Source organism: Anarhichas minor, unplaced genomic scaffold (genome assembly GCF_050575085.1).
Source record: "Anarhichas minor isolate MPS153535 unplaced genomic scaffold, ASM5057508v1 ptg000084l, whole genome shotgun sequence".
NCBI lineage: Eukaryota > Metazoa > Chordata > Actinopteri > Perciformes > Anarhichadidae > Anarhichas > Anarhichas minor.
In genome coordinates, this window is record NW_027466530.1 from 229964 (window position 1) to 250000 (window position 20037).

Sequence of the window (20037 nt, forward strand, 5' to 3'; positions counted from 1 at the left end):
CCAGTAACATCAGCAAACATAACGTAATAAAATCATGAAGTAGAATACCTGTACAATCAGGTACCTGAATGCACCGTTGATGATTTAATTTGTTCCATTATCATCATGAAACAGCAAAGACAAACCTGCTCCATCTCCCCTCCAGTGAAAACTTTTTTTATATACATGGTGATGCTTTATTTTACTTTACAATGTTATCTCCACATTGAAGAGCGTTTTGTTGATTTTTGACAAATGTAAACGGTTACCAGTTTGGCAGCGACCGGCTCTTTCTCTTCTTCTACAAATGACTAGTGAAACTTTTTAATTAAATGTTTTTTTAAATCTGCTGAATGCACAAAATTGTCCTCTATCTAAATAATTATTGAAATATTGAGAAATATAATATAATGTTTTAATAATATCTCTATAAATATATGCTTTGTTTATTTATTGTTGCAGCTCAAGGTTTGATTTATCCACTCACACACCCTTGTTTTAATAATTCTTCTTCTGCAGCGTATTTGTGAAACCAGAGACTGGCCCGGTGTCTCTGCAGCGGTGTCACTGTGTTACTGTGAGTGACGTTAATCACTTGCGGCAGGTGATGCAGATTAGCAGGTATTAAGTGCTCAGTTTAATTGCCCCCTCGTGTCCCAACAGGAAGCGGTTGCACGTTGGCCGGCTGTTGTCAGCTGTTTGTGGGGCTCAGAGAGCTGCTGCTGCTTTCAGGTTCTTCATGTTGAAAAAACAGCATTTGTTTTGATAGAACAAGAAACAAAAACACAACCAGGGACACTGATGAGTTGATCAGGGCTGAAGGAATCCAAACCGGTCAAGTAAAGAAGTCTCACTTCCAAGTATCCAATCTGTGGGAGTCAGTCGGGTCTAAATGTAATCAGGTCTGGTAGGGTCCCTTTTTTCTAAGTCTCAGGTCTGGGGTTCTGATTATTATTAATTTGGCATTTTGCCTTTATTTGACAGAGGAGGCTTTAGAAATGGAGGGAGAGAAGGGTGTGACGTACATCATAGGTCCTAAGAACCCAGGACATTGCAACCACTCTGCCACCAAAGTGTCATAAACCCGATCTCATTAGCCTCTGGTCTATTTCAGACCGGGTCTTACGGGGATCAGCTCCCCTTTGGACTGGGTCTCCTTGGGTTCAGGTTCAAGTGGACCACTGAAGACCTTCAGCCATGTTGTGGCTCTCTAGACTGAACACCAAGACAGACCGCGATCCGATTTATGATCCGACCATCGGAGACGCGTGTACGTGGCGTCATGTTGAATCTCACGTTATCCAGATATGAGACACTTTTGTAACATCTCATACAAGTAGAACGGTTTTGAGGGGGACACTGTTTGATGATCAAGAACGTTTGAGCGTATGATGACCTTTAATTAGATGAGGTGATCAATGCAACATAAATCAGGCATCTTATTTCAGAAGCCTCAAGACCTTCTTGAAGGCTTATCTAGTGACATATATATTCAAATAATATATTTGGCGTGTGTGCTTGGACGGATAATGTTATTATTTCACACTAAGCCCCTCCACAGGGATCAGAGTGACCTCTGCTTCCCCCTGGAATCTTTATTCATCCACTTCTCCGTACATTATCCCTTACATAACGCATAGTATATGTAACCGGGTCCTGATGGGAGCAGCACCACCTCACAAACCAAGATCACATCAGAGCACTCAATCATGAACGCAGCTCCATGTGTGTATCTGCTGGCTACAGGACGCTTTGGAGATTCAGGATCCAAGTTCAGCACATAAATATGGGTCAGTCAGAGATGCCTAGTTTAAGGAATTGATGTATTTGTAGCAAGCAGTTATACATTTAGCACAAAAGGATCTTTGAGAATCTGAGCAGCAACAAGGACTCTGACATTAAATCTAAAAAGGGTCAGAATGAGGGCGGAAGTCCCAATGGTCGGGCAGGACGGATGGCTGAAAAGTTATCGGAAGCACAACAGACAATCTGGAAAATAGAGAATTGGAATGGTCCGGTAAACAGTACACCTCGGGTCTGATATCGTTGAGTATGATTTATAAGCCAACACATTCTCATGTGTCTCATGCTCTGGTTTGCCTGCCATCATCTGACCTCCCACTCCTCCATTGGCCAGTATATATATATATATATATATATATATATATATATATATACTGGTACGTTCCCATTCATTCTCTGCCAGATCGTCTAATGTGCTTGCCCGTCTGATCCCTGCTTGCCTTTTGGACTTCTGCCTCTTAGTCTGATCCCTAATTGATTTAGGAGTTCTCTTTCTCTTTCTAGTATTTTACCTCTTCCTGTTTCAGACCATAAGCATGACTGAGTTTTTACCTGGTCGTGCTTTTGGCTCCAAACCTGGTTATACAGAGCCGGTACTACAGTATATGGTAGTGTATTTAGTTTTCTTAAACTAAGCTCAAACCTGCACTGGACCGGTGCAGTTTTGCAGCACATCCATTAAAACAGATAATACAAATAGCCCAGATAACTGAAACTATTTAGCAAAGACACATTTCTATTGAGCCGAAGTCTTTACGTCAATAGAGAGTCTTCTCAAAGTCCAAGTCTTCTGAAGCACTTAGCAAGTCATGATGCAAATCTTTCAGGTCCGTCACCATTAAATCGTCATTTACATGATCGGGACCAGATCCTTCCAATGCAGAGCCCAACAGGAAACTTTGTTTGGTAACACGTTCAACATATCAACTTCATAAGGTGATAATGTGTCAATAACGGCTAAACAAGTTCGTTGTACTGCTTTAAGGTGGCCTAAAGAATCATATAATACTGCTTCCTGAACTGGGACTATTCAAGTCACCCAGCTGTCACTTGAAATTGTTCAGTGGTTTTACCAGGTCACAACTTTTCACAACTGTTCAAGTGTGCGATACCGGGATTCTGCAAACCTAGTTTGTCGCCATCGCTTGCTTTTCCTTTGATTGCCAATTTCTATGCCTGTCTATAACTTGGTGGCTGCATCCTCCTGGATGCCTCCATTTAGAGGTTTCCTTGGCACATCTAACTGGCTGAGATGGACCCAGAAAACGCTGGAGGGACCACATAGTGTACTGTGTTGAAGTGGAAGCCGAAGTCTCAGCAGTAAAGATCCTAAAACGTCTACTCATGAAACCAAACGTTGTTAAATGCTGTTACAATAGATATAGGTGCATTCTAGCTGGAAGGTAGGGTTTGTAAGTTCTTAAAACAAGTTTTAAAAGGTTTGTCAAAATTCTGCACTTTGTCTTTTTTTTACTTTTAGCATCTCTTTATAGTGAAACCTACAGTTTGGGGTTGTGTTTGTTGTTGTCAGGGTGGGGGATGGAGGGGAATTAAATTCTCCTCAGGGCCACAAAAACCTGTGAAGTCATGTCAGTCCACGACAATAGATGCTGTCTCTACACAAACCCTGTGACACACACACACACACATGCGTAAGCATCTGAAACAATCTCTGCTCTGGCGGAGAGCTGAGCCTTCGGGACAGAACCAGCAGACAGCAGCACCACGTTAAACACATCAGAGGAATCTCTTCAGCTTTGACCTGAACCTTCCACAAATCTCTCAGCACACAGGGACCGCCGAGGATATAATAACCTGCTTTGTAATGTTCCTTTGATTATTTTTGATCACGCTTATGTTTTCCTGACATTCGGGTCACTGCACTCCTTTTAACGGGGGACAGAGTTTATTGGTTTGGATGTGGCTGGGTGGAGGAAGGAGGGAGGGAGGGTGGGGGTGAGAAAATGACAAAATCCTGCGATGATTTGATTGTTTTGTGCATGAGAGGAGAGGGAGCGGCTTTGGACGAGGCCGCATGTTGATGAATCCGTTGTGTTTTTTGTTTTTTTTGCTTGTTGCCAGGACGATCATGGGCCCGCACGGCATCAACCGAGCCGTACAGAGGCTGGAGTTCTGCGACTGCAAGAAGGGACTCGGTGAGCTTCTTCCTTTGACATCTCTGACCTCTCAGTCATTGTCAGTTGTCTCTAAGCCACAGTTAAAGAGTGTTTAAATGTTTTCGTGGCAAACAGTAACAGATAATCAACAGATTATTTGTTTTAACACAAGTTTTCCTAACTAACCGGAGCTCGTCTGTAAACAGGTGTGAAGATAATCGGAGGTTACCGAGAGATGACGGGAGAAGAGTTTGGCATCTACATCAAGCGGGTGATAGCCGGTGGGTTGGCAGCCCTGGACGGTAGGTAGTTTGTTGGTATATTTGTCTTGTACTGGGGAAAGTTATTGTTATTTTTATTGTTATTATTATAACATTGTCTGTCACTCTCTGTTCCAGGTCGACTTAAGTCAGGTGACCTGATTTTGGATGTCAATAACATCGGTCTGATGGGGGCGACCAATGAGAGGTGAGTTTGTGTTTGCAGGGGTATTTTAGGAGAAGAGGTATTTTGAATTGTTAGCCATCGTGTCTCCCAGGATGAGTAAACACATTCTCAATACCAACTCCACAAATATAAAAGCTTGGTCAGCAGCCCTTCACTTCAAACTATGAAGCTCTACGTTCCCCTCTAGTGTCGACCACAGAGATGCCGTATACGTCTCTGGTAGAGACCTGTCAATCACCGTGTAGCCCCGCCCTAAAGCATCCCCTGCTTTATGGTCTGTGTGACTCTAAATGGACCATAATGTACTAAATGAACATCATGCTGTATTGAAGAAGACTTGAAACTAGAGATTGAGACCATAAACTCATGTTTACAATGTTTACTGAGGTAATAAATCAAGAGAGAAGTAGAGTCATTTTCTCATAGACTTCTATACAACCAGAGGAGTCGCCCCCTGGTGGACATTAGAGAGAATGCAGCTTTAACACATGAAGCTTTGACTTCACTTTAAAGAACCGGACGTTGTCTCCTGGTTTCAATTGACCCGTTGCTAAGTCTCGCCCCTCAAACACAGATTGACCAATCGCAGCATAGCATAGTTCTACTCCAAAGACTCTCATCTCTGGTTTCTGGTTCAGTGGATCTGGATCTCATTATGTTAAACATTGTGTAAAAGTGAGACTCGTTACTCAGAGAGGTTGAAGGAGATAAACGTTAGCAGAGTATGTTAGCACACCATTAACTAGCGTTAGCACTGCTATGCTATGCTAGCTACTGAAGGAATACTGAATATACGTTAATGATTGTCATAGTTTAACACGTAGGACCACTGCCGCCGTATTTGTTGAGTTGAGTTTGTGCGGACGGGTTGATTTGGTTCAAATAGTCATGGTTCCTGGAGGATGTATTTGACTTTGGTGACTATGATTTATTGCTTTTCATTTGTCAGTACTTTGCCTTATGACCAAATACCTGCTGAGTGTTAATTAGAAAATGTTATTACGCTTAATTAAGATAGTAAACATGGTAAACATTACATTAGCATCGTTCATTGATCTTGTTCATCAGATCTGCATTAGTTACCATTTGTGTTGTTCTGTTTGTATGAACTATTATATTCAACTGCACACCAGCTGCTGACGTCACCTCTCTGTCTCCTGATAGGGCGGTGGAGATCCTGAGGACCGCCTCGCTCTCTAATCACATGTCCCTGTTGATCGCCAGAGACGATGAATCCAGGTGAGACACAAATACAGACCCGCTGGGATGTTTTCCTCTCCACAGGTTCTTCTGAATCTGAGTCCAACATGTGAAACACAAACAGCTTAGGGTGTAAAACTGTCACCGGATGCATCCTGTCTTGGTGTATCTGTTTGTGAGGTTAACTGAAGACTCGTCGTTCTGGTGTGATTTTGATTAATCTGAAATCAGTCCTGTTTGAATTAAAACATTAAATCGTTCACCTACAGGAAAACTAGTCGAATGGGTTTGTAGAAAAGTCTTTAGAAAAAGGAAGTTGGTTTCAGGTGTACGTGGACTTCATTCTATTTTCATCTTTTTTAGTTTATTTTAGTGTAGAAGCAACCTCATTATTTAGTATTATTTATTTATTATTCATCTATTTCCTTCAAAATTTAAAAATGATAAAAATGAAAATATACTCCAGCACATTGTCTCACTACCTGTCGGTCCATTTATTTTAGTGCACCTTTTAAAATTAGCCTGAAAGCTTCTTCTAATACAGAAGTCTTTCTAGAAGAATCCTAAAGTGTGTTGGAAAGAAAAGTCTGCGTTTATGAATCCTTTAAAAACAGTTTCTTCCTGAAGAAGGTTTCGTCTTTTATTCCCTCGACAGCTGCAGATGTTTCAGAGTCATGAAGAGAAACTGTTCTCTATCCATCGACTTTAAACCGTGTCGGTAGTTTAAATCCGTCCTTGGTGTAAACTCTTGAGGTGAATGTTTAGCGGCTGACAGCGTTAAAAATAAACTGACCTGACACTCTGCTGTCTGCGGTGCTTTTCCACGTCAGCCTGAGACAAACTCACAGTGACACAATCGGGACGCTTTGCCATCCGTCCAGCGAGGGTTTCTGCTCCGGCTGATCAGCGGAAACAACAGCGAGCAGAGCCGGTTTCTATGTTATTTGAGGTCATCGCTTCAGTTTAGTTTTTTGTGTCTGATCCCACAGGCGTCAAAATCTTACACCACAACATCGTCCTTTCTCTGCCCTGTAGCCTTAAGAATGGTACGCTTATTGTTTCGATTCCTTGTCTCACAATTTACGTACAATGACATCGTTCAGAGTCAATGCATGAAGTATTACCCGAAACCAACCATCTCACTTTAGATAGATAGATAGATAGATAGGTACTTTATTCATCCCCAGGGGGAAATTTGTAAAATTTGTAAAATTTGACTCTGCCATCAAATGGTTCTCATACAAAATTTTGTATGACATCTGACAAGAAGTTATTCCTCAGTTTTTGTGCGTTTCCCTACGGACATTCAGTAACACAGGTCAATATCCGCTCGTTACATGAATACAGTCTTTCCAAAAATAAAAGTTAGGTTTACAAACGCTGGATGAGATCAGCTTCAACTATGTTTCAGTTCCTCGAAGGTTAGAAAAATAGATCATGATTTTATCTAAAATATGAATGCATGAACTGTAACGACAACCAAGCGCTCATTGTTATGTTTATAGCCACAGATGAGGGACAAACTGGTGAGGAGACATGATGAGGATGATGGGAATGTCTTCAGTGAAGACAGAGACAACAGGAGAGGAGAAGGATGTAGGAAGTGAGCAGAAGAGAAGGAGCAGAAGGTGATCTGACGTCTGACGGATCAAAGCTTGTTATTGTTGTTACAGCAGAGGAAAGGTCGAGTTATTACGAAACCAAAGCAGCAGTGTGTGTGAGTCTGTGTGTGTGAGGGTATGTGTGTGTGTGTGTGTGGGTGTGTGTGTGTGTGTGTGGGTGTGTAATCAGCTTAGTGCTGACACGCCGGGTTTTCACCTCAAATCTTGACCTCCATTGTTATTTGTTTCACACTTTTAAAACTAATTACGAGGATCATGTGTTCAGCTGCTGGCTGAGCGGTTCAGCGGGTCACGCTGAGGACGCCGTGGTGACGTCACACGGTGAGGATTTAGATCGGCGGTCCTCACAGGAATAACAAAACGAGGAGTGTTAAACTCACTGATGGAGCTTTGTGAGGTCTGGAAGCTTCAGTCCAGACATGAGATGTCAAAGACTTTAGTCAGCTCTTTGTGGCAAATCAAAGTCATGACTTTGATCCTCTGACTTTTAATCTAGCACCATCATCAGGTCAACATTGTAATGTGTCCAATATTTTGACCCAATACCTGCAGAACTAAAATACATTTAATCAGAGAGGATTGGAACTTTAAAGACGGCGGTTTTCATTTGTAAAGCGACGGTTGTAGTCTGATGCTGTCGAGATTAATTATTTACAAGAATGTCCTCACTTTGAAAAAATGTCCTGATTTTCCAGAAATGTCCTAAATGTCCCAACATGGTCACCATAAAGCATTTTGAGAAAGGGGACATCATGACTTTACAGAATTTAAAGGGTTAACAGGTCTGATTTAACATTAAACATTAACAGGTCTGATTCAACATTAAACATTAACGGGTATGATTCAACATTAAACATTAACAGGTCTGATTTAACATTAAACATTAACGGGTATGATTCAACATTAAACATTAACAGGTCTGATTTAACATTAAACATTAACGGGTATGATTCAACATTAAACATTAACAGGTCTGATTTAACATTAAACATTAACGGGTATGATTCAACATTAAACATTAACAGGTCTGATTTAACATTAAACATTAACGGGTATGATTTAACATTAAACATTAACAGGTCTGATTCAACATTAAACATTAACAGGCCTGATTTAACATTAAACATTAACAGGTCTGATTTAACATTAAACATTAACAGGTCTGATTTAACATTAAACATTAACAGGTCTGATTCAACATTAAACATTAACAGGCCTGATTTAACATTAAACATTAACAGGTCTGATTTAACATTAAACATTAACAGGTCTGATTTAACATTAAACATTAACGGGTATGATTCAACATTAAACATTAACAGGTCTGATTTAACATTAAACATTAACAGGTCTGATTCAACATTAAACATTAACAGGCCTGATTTAACATTAAACATTAACAGGTCTGATTTAACATTAAACATTAACAGGTCTGATTTAACATTAAACATTAACAGGTCTGATTTAACATTAAACATTAACAGGCCTGATTTAACATTAAACATTAACAGGTCTGATTTAACATTAAACATTAACAGGTCTGATTCAACATTAAACATTAACAGGCCTGATTTAACATTAAACATTAACAGGTCTGATTTAACATTAAACATTAACAGGTCTGATTTAACATTAAACATTAACGGGTATGATTCAACATTAAACATTAACAGGTCTGATTTAACATTAAACATTAACAGGTCTGATTTAACATTAAACATTAACAGGTCTGATTCAACATTAAACATTAACAGGCCTGATTTAACATTAAACATTAACAGGTCTGATTCAACATTAAACATTAACAGGCCTGATTTAACATTAAACATTAACAGGTCTGATTTAACATTAAACATTAACAGGTCTGATTTAACATTAAACATTAACAGGTCTGATTCAACATTAAACATTAACGGGTATGATTCAACATTAAACATTAACAGGTCTGATTTAACATTAAACATTAACAGGTCTGATTCAACATTAAACATTAACGGGTATGATTCAACATTAAACATTAACAGGTCTGATTTAACATTAAACATTAACGGGTATGATTCAACATTAAACATTAACAGGTCTGATTTAACATTAAACATTAACGGGTATGATTCAACATTAAACATTAACAGGTCTGATGGGTGATGACAGGTTTCCTCTGCGTCCATGTGAGGGAGACAAACACTCACAGATCTGCTCTCCTCAGACCCGTAAAAAGTAAACATGCTCTGCTTCCACATTAAAGCTTGGTCAAAGAAAAGGTTTTCAAAATAAAAGCTCTGATAGTGAAGAAGTTGTCTTCATGTTTTACAATCAGTTAATGAAGAAACTACGTGATGCTAATTTATTCTGCACATTCAGCCTCTTTCATTCGTTAGGCTGATGTATAGAGAATATTACTAAACTGCAGTACATCAACACATTGCAGGTCAAATACATCAAGATCTCTTCTCTTTAGTACAAGTACTTTTATTGCAAAATCATGTTTATATATTTACCTGCCACAGTTAAAATGGAGTATTGTTGTGATACTTTTATTACTTCTATTCAAGTAAAAAGTAATTTTGTTGTCAAATTTTAATATAGATTATTATTATAAACAAACAAAACTGTGTGTGTGTCTGTGTGTGTGTGCGTGTGTGTGTGTGTGTGTGTCAGGAGGGAGTTTGCTGAGCTGATGGAGAAGTACGGCTCCAACAACATCTCATCTTCAGGAAGAATCTCTCCGACTCAGCTCTCCTCAGGTACAACACACGTTTACTCTTTTACACTCAGTGACGTCATTATGGCTTTATGGAGCCACTGAGACCTGATCCTGATCCTGAACCTGATCCTGAACCTGATCCTGAACCTGATTCTGACCTCTCCACTCTCCACCTCCTCCCTCCATCTCCCTCCCATCTCTTTCCCATCATCCATCCCTCTCCACTTTCTCCCTCCCATCTCCCTCCCATCTCTCTCCCTTCATCCTCCACCTCCTCCCTCCACTCTCCACCTCTTCCTCCCTTCATCCTCCACTCTCCACCTCTCCCTGCTCACCTCTCCTTTCTTTCTTCTTCTTCTCTCCTCTGTGCTCAGTGAAGCTGACAGACACGGCCTCCTCCTCCTCCTCCTCCCGGTCTGAGAGCCCCCAGCTTCTGAGTCCTAAAGAGGGGGTCACAGCCTACTCCTACAACAACCCCCCCCAAAGCGTGCACACGCCCACGCAGGCCTTCAGGTAGGAACCAGTCACAGAAATAACTTCTTCTTCTTCTCTATAAATCCTCAAACGTTGGCTGAAGCAGCAGGATGTAGTATGACTATAGTTTATTAATTAACCCTTAAAAAGGCTTATTTTTATCAATTAACTGACATTGTATTCTCTCTCTCTCTGTCTCTCTGTCTCTCTCTGTCTTTCTCTCTCTCTCTCTCTCTCTCTCTCTCTCTCTCTCTCTCTCTGTCTCTCTGTCTCTCTCTCTCTCTGTCTCTCTCTGTCTTTCTCTCTCTCTCTCTCTCTCTCTCTCTCTCTCTCTCTCTCTCTCTCTCTCTCTCTCTCTCTCTCTCTCTCTCTCTCCACAGTGACAGCGGCATTCAGTTGATTTGCGTTGCCAAGGGTAAGGGCCTGGGCCTCGTCATCAAGGGAGGAGCCAACCGTGCAGAAGGACCAATGGTGTTCATTCAGGAATTAATGGCTGGAGGAGACTCCCAGAAGGTAAGCGAGACAATACAATTCAACTGAATTATTGTTTTGTTTTTGACGTTGTAATCAACGTGTCATAAGTACGCCCACAGTGATTGGACGAGTCAAACACACAGGACTCTCACACAGGAGACCACTGTTCATGTCAAATAAAATGTTGAGTTATTATAATTGACGTGACTTGTATTAACTTTCTTATTTTAAGCCAATCCATGATGTTTTCTTACTAAACATAACCGCGTAGTCTTGTTTTGATTAACCGTTTAAAACAAGAGCTGTGATCCAGGAGAACATATGTTGCATCGAAACATAAATGAGAACGCAGTTTAGTTGTTTCATTCATTTGGATTTTGTGATTATCTATATCTACAATATTAATATCCAAAATGCAACAATAAAGTCCTTATTAGGGCTTAAAAACCAACATTAAAAAAACTGTTCTTGCAGCATAACAAGGAAATGTATGATAATGAAATATCTAAAAATATTATTTTATTCAAGGGAAATTGTTGCAGTGGCATTACAAAGTGGGAAAGAGCGCAAATAAACAAAACATAAACAATAAAATATCAATTCAGTCAATTAATCCTATCAAATGTCAACGATACAATAAATATAAACTGGTTAACAACGGGGTGCAAGTTTAAAAAGTACACATACGACAATGTAAACAGCTACGATGAGGATCATTTATAAGAACAACTTATGTACCAGACTGAAGAATATAAATTCTGCATGACAGTAGCTCTGCTTCCTTCTCAGTGGCCTCTATAAACTGTGGAGTTCCCCTCGGCTCTGTTCTGGGACCACTTATTATTTCGCTTTACATGTTTTTTACTTGCAAACATGAAATTCACCACCACTGTTATGCAGATGACGAACAGTTATATGTTAAACCTCCACAAAGTTGGTTATTATTTATTTCTCAGATGTAAAATACTGAAAGTCTTTTTCCAGCTTAAAAAATCCAAATTATATTTATTTGGTTTTCCAATGTTCGTCCAGCCTTCATGTTGAAAGGTTCATATCTGCTTTTATGTCATCAAGCTTATTCATTATTGTAATTCAATGTACGTTTGGGTCAAAGCAGATTCCAAACTGCAGATTCTAAACTTTTACTAAAAAGCCATAATGTGCACCATAGAAACCCAAATGTTACCAAAATACATGGACTATTTACATGAATCTCAGTGGCTCGCAGGATGTGAATGTGTCTGTGTATTTGTGCTGCTTCAGGACGGCCGGCTGCAGGTCGGAGACCAGCTGGTGTCCATCAACAAAGAGTCTCTGATCGGAGTGACGTACGAGGAGGCCCGGAGCATCCTGACCCGCACCAAACTCAGGTCCAACACACCCGCAGACTCTTTCAAAGGCATCACTTATTCAAGATACAGAAGAAACGAGAACACGGGAGTCTAACAACGAGAATATATGTGACAACAGCTATTTATAAATCAACCATTAAGTTTGTGTGTGAAGTAAAGTCAACAAAACACCTATCGCACTTCACTGGGTCACCTAAAAAGATCCTTTTATTTGTTTTAATCTAGTTTACTCCAACATAAACATGTTGGCTGTAAAGTTTAGTCCGAACAATACAAGTTGAATTTTCTTTTGAAAATATGAATACATTTAAACATTTTAGTTTTGTTGTCTTTTATTTTCTTTGTTGTGTCTGTGATGTATTTGTGACAGAAAGGGTTGATGGGAAATGTAGTCTTAATTGAAGGGAATCAAAAGCTACCATTACTCTTGTTTTTTGTAAGAAGACATTACAGTTAATGTGGACGTTCTAAATGTTTAAAAATGCTCCCCACCTGTGCTGCGTCCTGTAGACCGGACCCCACGGTGGAGATTGCCTTCATCAGGCGGAGGTCGTCCTCCAGCTCCAGCAGCGGGCCTCACAGCCCCGTCTCCCTGCAGGGGTCCGGAGGTGGAGGTGGGCCCCAGACGAGGGCCCCCGTGCCTCTGCAGCCGGTCGTGGTCACCAAGATCACCTCCAACAGAAACCCGGCCTGTGAGACTCTGCCAGCGGTCAACGTCAGCCAGGTGTGAGCTCCAGTGCACCAGGACAGAAGCTCTACTGGTTCAAGTCCTGAACGACAAACCAGGACTTGAACCACACAGCGTGTCAACTGGGATTAACTTTCTAAGTCACATTATTCTCAATCGTTCTCTGTTGTTTACTTTCTTAGCATGCATGCTAACATTTGCTAATTATCCGTAAACACAAAGCAGAGCTGAGGCTGGTGGAAATGTCATTAGTTCTGCAGGTATTTGGTCACAAACAAAAGTATTGGAAAAAGAAGTAAAACTGTTTATTGATTTTGATACGAGCATGAATAAGTTAAGTTCCCAGATACACGAGGAGCATTTGAGGAGAATATATATTCCTCAGGACTCGCTCCTTAAGCCTTCTTGATGTTTCATAACCACCTTATGTAATGTCAGTCATCTGTGTCACTGAGGTCATGACACACACTCACACACTCTTCTCGAACCATTATGATTATGATTATGTTATGTCTGCAGGTGCGACTGTCTCCAGCCAGAACAGAGCCGACACGTGTTTCCTCCCCACCAGAGAGCGACGGCATCATCGCTGATACAAACCCCGGTACGTATCCATCGTTCTCGAGTCAATAACAGAAAATATTACAATAACAACATATAATAATAACACTCCTGTTGTGTCAACGTCAATTTAATATGATGGTTGATTCCACTGAAGGAGTTTTAAAGAGCTCCAGTTGAAGCTCAAACGATATAAAACCAGTTTTCTGTTTGCTTCTTATCCTCAAAAAAACATTTTACACATCATTTGACTTATTTTCCAGTTCCTCAGGTTGTCTGGTGGTAATTTAAACAGCTCATATTCAAATTAAAAAGTCAGGATATCATACATTATGATAATAATGCGTGTTGTGTTGAGACACGTTCCCGATAAGATGGCGAGCTTTAGGCTGCCTGCGAGGTGTCAATGAAGCTCTGATGGAGACAGACGAGGGGACAAGCAGAGAGACAGGGAGGCAGGCGGGAGGTCTGGCCTACGATTGGTGGAGGAGGTGTGCAGCATCGTTTCGTCTCTGTGTGTGAGAGGGGTCCTGAGGTCTATCTCCATATGTGCATCGCTGTCAGAACAAAAGGGAAAACCTCCCACCTTCGCTTCAGATGAGCCGGTTTGTTTGTCCATTAATAAACTTCAGTGTCTCCATGAGACTCATTCTGGACTGGGTCAGTCAAAGAGTAGCCTCATGAGACAATGTTAAAGTTCCCAACCCCTCCCTCCAAGAGGCACGAGCATGGTTTAGTGTCTCTTTGCAGGTTTCTTTGTGTCTCCTTGAAGCCGTTTTGCGTCTCTGAATGTGCGGTTGTTTTCTGTCTCTGTGGTTGTTCTGGGTCTTTTTGCAATCCTTCTGTGTCTGTGTGGTAGTTTTGCATCTCAGCGGCCATTTTGTGTGTCTTTGTGATTGTCTCTTTTTGTTATATTGCGTTTCTTTGCAGTCATTTTGCATCTTTGTGGTCGTTATATGTCCTCTTGTGATTGTTTTGTGTCTCTCTGTGGACATTTAGCGTCTCCCTGAGGCTGTTATGTGCCTCTTTGTGGCCATTATGTGTCCCTTTGTGTTTTTTCCCTTTGTATTGATGTGACCTCATTATTGTTTACATGAAGTACACGATCCAACTAACATTCAAGCTAACATTCAAGCTGACATTCAAGAGAACGTTTAAACATTCAAACTGTTCATTTATTTCCCTTTTAAACATCATGTGTCTGTATTTCTGTCTGTAGAATCCTCCAGCAGTCAGCAGCTTCCTCTCAGGAGATGTCGCCTCAAACTGGAGAGACTTGAGCAGGTGACTGTGTGTGTGTGTGTGTGTGTGTGTGTGTGTGTGTGTGTGATATTCAGATTTACATTATATGTTTATTTATTATGAATATCCAGAGTCCTGTCAGACTACCAGGTTAGATTCTGTTACACTACAGCTGTCAGTCCTCGGTGTATTTTATCTCATTAGGCTTTCTGAGTCTATCTGAGTCTATCTGAGTCTATCTGAGTCTATCTGAGTCTATCTGAGTCTATCTGAGTCTTTCTGAGTCTATCTGAGTCTTTCTGAGTCTTTCTGAGTCTGTCTGAGTCTATCTGAGTCTATCTGAGTCTGTCTGAGTCTATCTGAGTCTATCTGAGTCTATCTGAGTCTATCTGAGTCTTTCTGCGTCTATCTGAGTCTATCTGAGTCTGTCTGAGTCTATCTGAGTCTATCTGAGTCTGTCTGAGTCTATCTGAGTCTATCTGAGTCTATCTGAGTCTATCTGAGTCTATCTGAGTCTATCTGAGTCTTTCTGAGTCTATCTGAGTCTATCTGAGTCTGTCTGAGTCTATCTGAGTCTATCTGAGTCTGTCTGAGTCTGTCTGAGTCTATCTGAGTCTATCTGAGTCTATCTGAGTCTATCTGAGTCTTTCTGAGTCTTTCTGAGTCTTTCTGAGTCTATTTGCAGCAATCATGGAGGACAGGAGAGGAGAAATAACCTGGAGCAATCAAACCCCTTCACTGTTTGCATACTTTATTGTATGATAGATATGAAACTGTTTAGTTATTAATCTACACACAATCACCCATGAGGACATGTTGAGTATTTAACAGTCAGATTTCACTATTCTACCAAATATAAAATATATAATATATAATTAAAAACAACAAGCTCTAGAGGTCAGATTCTGCCCCTATTGTCCACTATAAACAACATGGATCTCCTGGTGATTGTGATCTTTCTCCTTTATGATCTGAAGATGTTCTTCAAATCATGAACTCATTTCACAGCCTCTCAAACGTGGGTTATTGGTGACAGCAGGCATGATCGATGTTTGGGAAAGGGGCGTCACCACTCTATGTATTGATCTGTGTGTGTGTGTGTGTGTGTGTGTGTGTGTGTGTGTGTGTGTGTGTGTGTGTCTGTGTGTGTGTGTGTGTAGGCTCTGGATCTGCTCGCTCTGAAGCCGTCGGAGGCTCAGCGACAGGCGCTCCGGTCCAGACTACGAGCTGATCCAGCAGGGACGGTGGCCTTCACAGGTAGGACTCTGACTGTTTATTGTGTTATATCATGTTTTTATGTGTAGCAGGGTTGATGACACTGGTCCAGTGTCGAGCGACTTTAAACATCTTTTAGATAAAACCAAGATACTCTTTCTGTACTCAAACATAACAAAGTGACAACGCTCCTCTCTTCTTCTCTCCCCCCCGTTGGTCACATGAGATCAGTTTATCTCTGTGTTCTCTGCGTGATGTCGTCAGACTCTTCGAGAAGTAATAATAAGAACATTATCAGTTTAGTGTCTCACTGCACCGATTACAGAAGATGTTAATGACAAATACAGGTTCAAAGGTTCCTCTTTAATAAAGTAACTTCAGTTATATTTATTATTGACGTTCAACCCTCTAACCACAGTGTTTGTGATGAGCAGTGTGTGTTTGTGACACTAGAAGCCCTGTGAATGTGTGTGTGTGTGTTGTGTGTTTGCAGACTTTGAGAGCCACATCAGGGAGCTGTTCAAGCCTCAGCTGGAGGAGCTGGCCGTCACCCAGCCGAGGTTCACGTCCAGCGACCTGTCCGGCTTGTTGGAGTCCCCCACCGAGCCGCGGGTAGGAAGTCTCTGCACCACAGAGACCAGCTGATCCTACAAACACAGAACAGAGTTTAGGGAGCATGTCTTCATAGATATTCAAAGCAGAAGATGACATTTCTGTAATATCATTTACTATAAAGTGTCAATGTTAAACGGCAGCTTGTTGTTGTTATTATGAACGTTCCTAACGTTGTCACATGGTCAGTAATAATTAAAGATAAACTTTATATATATATCCTCTTTGCCTACATTCATCTTTACACATCAGCATTTTACAAAGTCAGTCAAATATGACACGGTTGAAGTCATTTTTCCTGTAAAAACATTTAATAATGTTAATAATGTTGATTTCTTAGTAATAATTATAACTTTAATGTATTAGAATAAGAAACATTGTGAGGCCATTCTTCTCTATTTTCACTGTTTCTACAAACGTTCATCTTCTGCATGTCAGGGTACAGATGCCATGTTAATGAATACATACTTATTATCATTATTATTACCACTTAAACCACAAATAATACACATGAAGTCATTCTTTAATGGGCTCGGTGATCAACAATGAGGTTGTGGATTCAGTAAGAAGCAGATTAAGTAGATGAGAGTGTATCTACATGCAGCACGCGGCAGGAAGTGACATCATGGGTCTCATGTTTTGGTGATCAGCTGGTACGCTGATCTGAGCTGATCGACGCAGACGCTCCGACATCGAACCTGCTGTCGCCCAAAGCTCCCAATCAGCCGGCTGTAAAGATCTCGTCCTCTGCCGCACAGCAATAATCAATAACAATCAATCACAGCTGTACAGGCTCTTATTCTGAAAAACAAAACCATTCAGTCATTGACATGTGAAAACACGAGGTCATCGGTCTGTTCTCTGTGTGCAGCCGTCAGCGTCAGACTCGGAGGACCTGGAGGAGATGGAGAGGCTGAGGAAGGAGCACATCGAGGCTCTGAGGGAGATCAAGAGGCTGCAGGTAAACAACAACAACAACAACAACAACAACAACAACAACAACAATACACCAGGGCCTTTTCAGGATAAGATGACGTAGATCAGGCTTTTCGGTTCCACGAAGCAAGTTTGGCAAAATCACCATGGCAACACATCCATAAGCTTGAAGCTGCTCCAGCGCAGGCTAACTGAAGGTAGCTGGATAAGCTGCCACTCCCCCGGAAAACATGGCAGCTCCTGTCATATACGGTAGTCTAATGCGGTTGCGCATATACCGGGGGTTATACGGGAGTTCCGGAAATGCATGTAAAGTGAGACACACGGTGATCCATTAAAGCAGCTGAGCAAACTAAGAAGCCTCTATTGCATTAATGTACAGCTCCCTTCCTCAGAGATCCACTGATGAAGGAGGATATTAGTTAGATTAGCGTTTTATAGGGAGAGAGTTCTTCCACATCGCCAAGATCCGTCATCACATCATGATGACTTCCTCTACGAGCGCTATCCATTCTGCCCACAAGGAATCATTTATTTACAGAGCTTCTGGAGCATACATTGAACACCACACGCTGCAGCCGAGCATTGACTCTCACACACTGGATGCAGCCTTGAGCTGTTCTGCGAGTGGTACATTGTTGTTCAGTGTCGGCGATGCGGAGAACATGGGGAAAGCCGCTGCATGCCGTGCTGTTGGTGAAGTTTATTTGGCGCTTAATAAAGTTATGGATGTGTTCATTACATCACCATGGCACATATTGTACTGACTCAGCATTCTGAGTAATGTGTGTGTGTTAGTGTTTACTTGCTCCCATGTCCTCTTGATGGCTGCGTTGCATACATGAGGGTTAAAGCACTCATAATGATATGACTGTGTTATACACCAGCATATCATTGCTGTAGAACATGATGAAGGTGGACTCATGATAAGAACAGAGAGAATCACACTATTTATCTTCACTGCTTCAGTTGATTGAATGTCTGATGATGAATAACACACACACACACACACTGATCCGCCCACACACAGATTCACACACACATATTCAAACTGCTAGTTCTATATGGTAATCTACACAGACATGTATATACACATATATAGTACATGATACATGAGGGCATACAGTACATATGTCCTCATATTAATGAGGATCAGTTAGATGCTCTTTGGGCTTGTTTTTATCTTATTCTGAAAGAGTTGAGATCATTATTGTCGCTATAGATCTCATTGGATGATGCATTCATGAAGCCTACTGCCAGCAGCACATTTAAAGACATATCATCTGATTGGTTGGGGTGATGAGGCATTAAAACGAGCCGATACATTTACAACACTTACGCATTTAACTTGTCTGTGATATTCTGCGTGCTTCTTGTCTAGCCCTCACAGCGGTGACGGTGTTAGATTTAGCCGTGATTATGGTCTTGAATTCCTCACATGCGTTCATGATCATCTCCTGCTCGTCAGCGGAGTAAAAAGAGGCTCTTTCTTTGACTTTATTTAACATTGTACTGTTAGAAAATCATGGTTTCGGTGATCGACGCTTCCCCCTTTTGCAGTAGGACGGGCACGCGCAATTATCCTGATCCTGATCGTCTGGTTCCAATTAATGAGACTGTTTGAGAGGATCAGCCTTGGAGGAACCGACATAGGCTGACTTCAATCATCTGGTTAATTTAGGCTGCTAATAGGACATTTGATCGACTTAGTTGAACCACGTACGAGGAACGGGGCCCTGAGGAATCTCACACGCATCCTTCCTGAACAGTCTTGGTTTTGTCGCCCTGCTTTTAAAAAGTTCATCACTCCGCTGTGACTCGCCAACAGGGACCACATGCTTCCTGTTGACTTGTTTGTTTACTTCCTGTTGACTTGTTTGTTTACTTCCTATTGACTTGTTGGTTTACTTCCTGTTGACTTCCTGTCCGTCCCCCGACCCTCCTTCTCTTTTTCAGGAGCAGCTGGTGGAGTCTCAGAGAGTTCACCATCAGATGGAGGAGGAGCTCAGCCAGGTCAGACAGGTGAGTCTCACCTGCTGCAGGTGGTCCAGCTGTCACTTCTGAATACATAACTTCAAGGTACTTTATCCAAGTATTTACATTTCATGCCGCTTTATTTTTAAGATCCACTTATTACAACATTAAAATACATCATCAATAATAATACAGCCATAATATGTAATATATATATATTAGTGCTGGGCAAGTTAACGCGTTATTATCACGTTAACGCATTATTTAATTAACGCCGACAATTATTTTATCACGCGTTAACATAGTTTTATTTATTATTAAGCGGACATTTTTAACACAAGAATCGGGCGGCCGATTAAAAATTTGAATCGTTGCCCAGCACTAATATATATATTAACATAATATATATATATATATATATATATATATATTACAGTAATATATATATATATATAACATATATATATATATTATATATATATATATATATTAATATAATATATATAATATATATATATTACTGTAATATATATATATATATTAATGTAATATATATATATTATATATATTACTGTAATATATATATATTATATATATATATATATTATATATATATATTACAGTAATATATATATAT

The 20037-nt window shown here is 40.6% G+C and overlaps 1 protein-coding gene across 1 annotated transcript in view; it reads left to right on the top strand.

The window, feature by feature from the left end:
- Positions 1-20037, top strand: part of stxbp4 (syntaxin binding protein 4) — a 46489-nt gene that overhangs the window by 3611 nt on the left and 22841 nt on the right. Inside the window, exons 2-16 of the mRNA XM_076081659.1 lie at positions 3865-3938; positions 4106-4201; positions 4298-4367; positions 5511-5585; positions 9827-9912; positions 10247-10385; positions 10727-10859; positions 12084-12190; positions 12683-12896; positions 13380-13464; positions 14641-14705; positions 15824-15920; positions 16372-16490; positions 17362-17451; positions 19383-19448. Coding sequence (XP_075937774.1) covers positions 3865-3938; positions 4106-4201; positions 4298-4367; positions 5511-5585; positions 9827-9912; positions 10247-10385; positions 10727-10859; positions 12084-12190; positions 12683-12896; positions 13380-13464; positions 14641-14705; positions 15824-15920; positions 16372-16490; positions 17362-17451; positions 19383-19448 — 1516 coding nt within the window. The remainder of the gene's footprint in view (positions 1-3864; positions 3939-4105; positions 4202-4297; positions 4368-5510; positions 5586-9826; positions 9913-10246; positions 10386-10726; positions 10860-12083; positions 12191-12682; positions 12897-13379; positions 13465-14640; positions 14706-15823; positions 15921-16371; positions 16491-17361; positions 17452-19382; positions 19449-20037) is intronic.